The sequence below is a fragment of the Emiliania huxleyi genome (genome assembly GCF_000372725.1).
Source record: "Emiliania huxleyi CCMP1516 unplaced genomic scaffold EMIHUscaffold_540, whole genome shotgun sequence".
Taxonomy (NCBI): domain Eukaryota; phylum Haptophyta; order Isochrysidales; family Noelaerhabdaceae; genus Emiliania; species Emiliania huxleyi.
Genome location: NW_005197944.1, coordinates 36077 through 37267, shown reverse-complemented (window position 1 = coordinate 37267; position 1191 = coordinate 36077). Strand labels below are relative to the sequence as shown.

General features: G+C 66.2%; 1 protein-coding gene across 1 annotated transcript in view; it reads right to left on the bottom strand.

The window, feature by feature from the left end:
• Window positions 1-14: 14 nt before the first annotated feature.
• EMIHUDRAFT_470743 (hypothetical protein) overlaps window positions 15-1191 on the bottom strand; it is a gene marked incomplete at both ends in the record, with an annotated part of 6839 nt that continues 5662 nt past the window's right edge. The window contains 2 exons of the mRNA XM_005765696.1: window positions 15-713; window positions 784-1050. Of these exons, the coding sequence (XP_005765753.1) occupies window positions 15-713; window positions 784-1050 (966 nt within the window). The remainder of the gene's footprint in view (window positions 714-783; window positions 1051-1191) is intronic.

Sequence of the window (1191 nt, the reverse complement as noted above, 5' to 3'; positions counted from 1 at the left end):
CGCGCGGCGCGCACCTGCTCTGCGAGCGCCTCGGCGCCCTCGCCGGCCCACGTCGCCTTGTTCAGGTAGAGCAGCATGTGGGTCGCCTCGTCGCCGCCGCTGTCGCTCGCGCGAGGCAGCGAGGAGAGGAGCGAGGGAATGGCGTCGGTGACAGAGATGCTGCCAGCCACGGCCACCGCGACTGCATTGGCAAGCACTCGCGCCCCGGCGTTCAAAGTCGAGGCCCAGAGAACCACCGGCTTGGGGAAGGCGAGGTCGTCGGCTCGAAGCTCGCCCGGGACGCACATTGGCAGCTCCTTTTCGCCCTCGTACTTTGGCGTCTTCAGCAGCAGCGCCTCGGCGATGACCTTGAGCGAGACGTGCTGGAAGGCCTCGATTCGATGCCACACCACCATCGGCCAGCCGGCGTCAAAGATGGCGGCCCGCAGCTCCTCGGGGCACTCGGATCGCAGCTCGGCGAGCGTGCCTCCGCCCTTGTCCGGGTCTGCCTCGTGGACGAGCACGAGCGGCTTGCCCATCTCCAGCGCGGCGCGGATCTCTCGCAGGCAGTTTGTCGAGCGTAGGTAGCCCCGCGAGAGGAAGCAGAGCACCACCTGCGAGCGACCAATGTACGCCTCCAGCTCTCCGATGTTTTTGAGGTCGTCGACATCGAGGAAGATCTCGCAGCCGGGCAGGAACTGCAGAAGCTCATTCTTGATTACGGCGACGGCGTCCTACAAGGGAGGAAGGCCAGGTCAGGTCTTCTCCACACACGAAAACTGGCGGGGCAAGGGAGTGCCAAACCTGCCCCGTGCTCCAGACATGGCTGAGGAAGAGGTGCCACTGCTGGCCGTCGGCGAGGGTGATGCCGTCGCGCATCGGCTCGCGTTTCGACGAGGCGAGCCGCATGGTCTTCGCCCTCGTGGCGCTGACCGCCGATACGAGGATGACGGCTAGCGAGATGGCGAGCATGACCGCGGTGAGGACGACGACAAAGGTGGTGGCGCTGCGCGAGGTCTTGTAGCCGACGAGATTGTAGCACATGCCTCCGTACATAGTGCTGTCGCACAGCTGCGGCGGCGGAGGGGGCGGGTGGTGTGAGGTTGCGCGGACGTGGGAGAGAGGGACGGCGAGAATAGTGCCAGCGGGGGCGCGGACCGGGATGACCACCCCCGACGCGAAGCAGCAGGTGAGTAGCAAGTTGGAGATGCA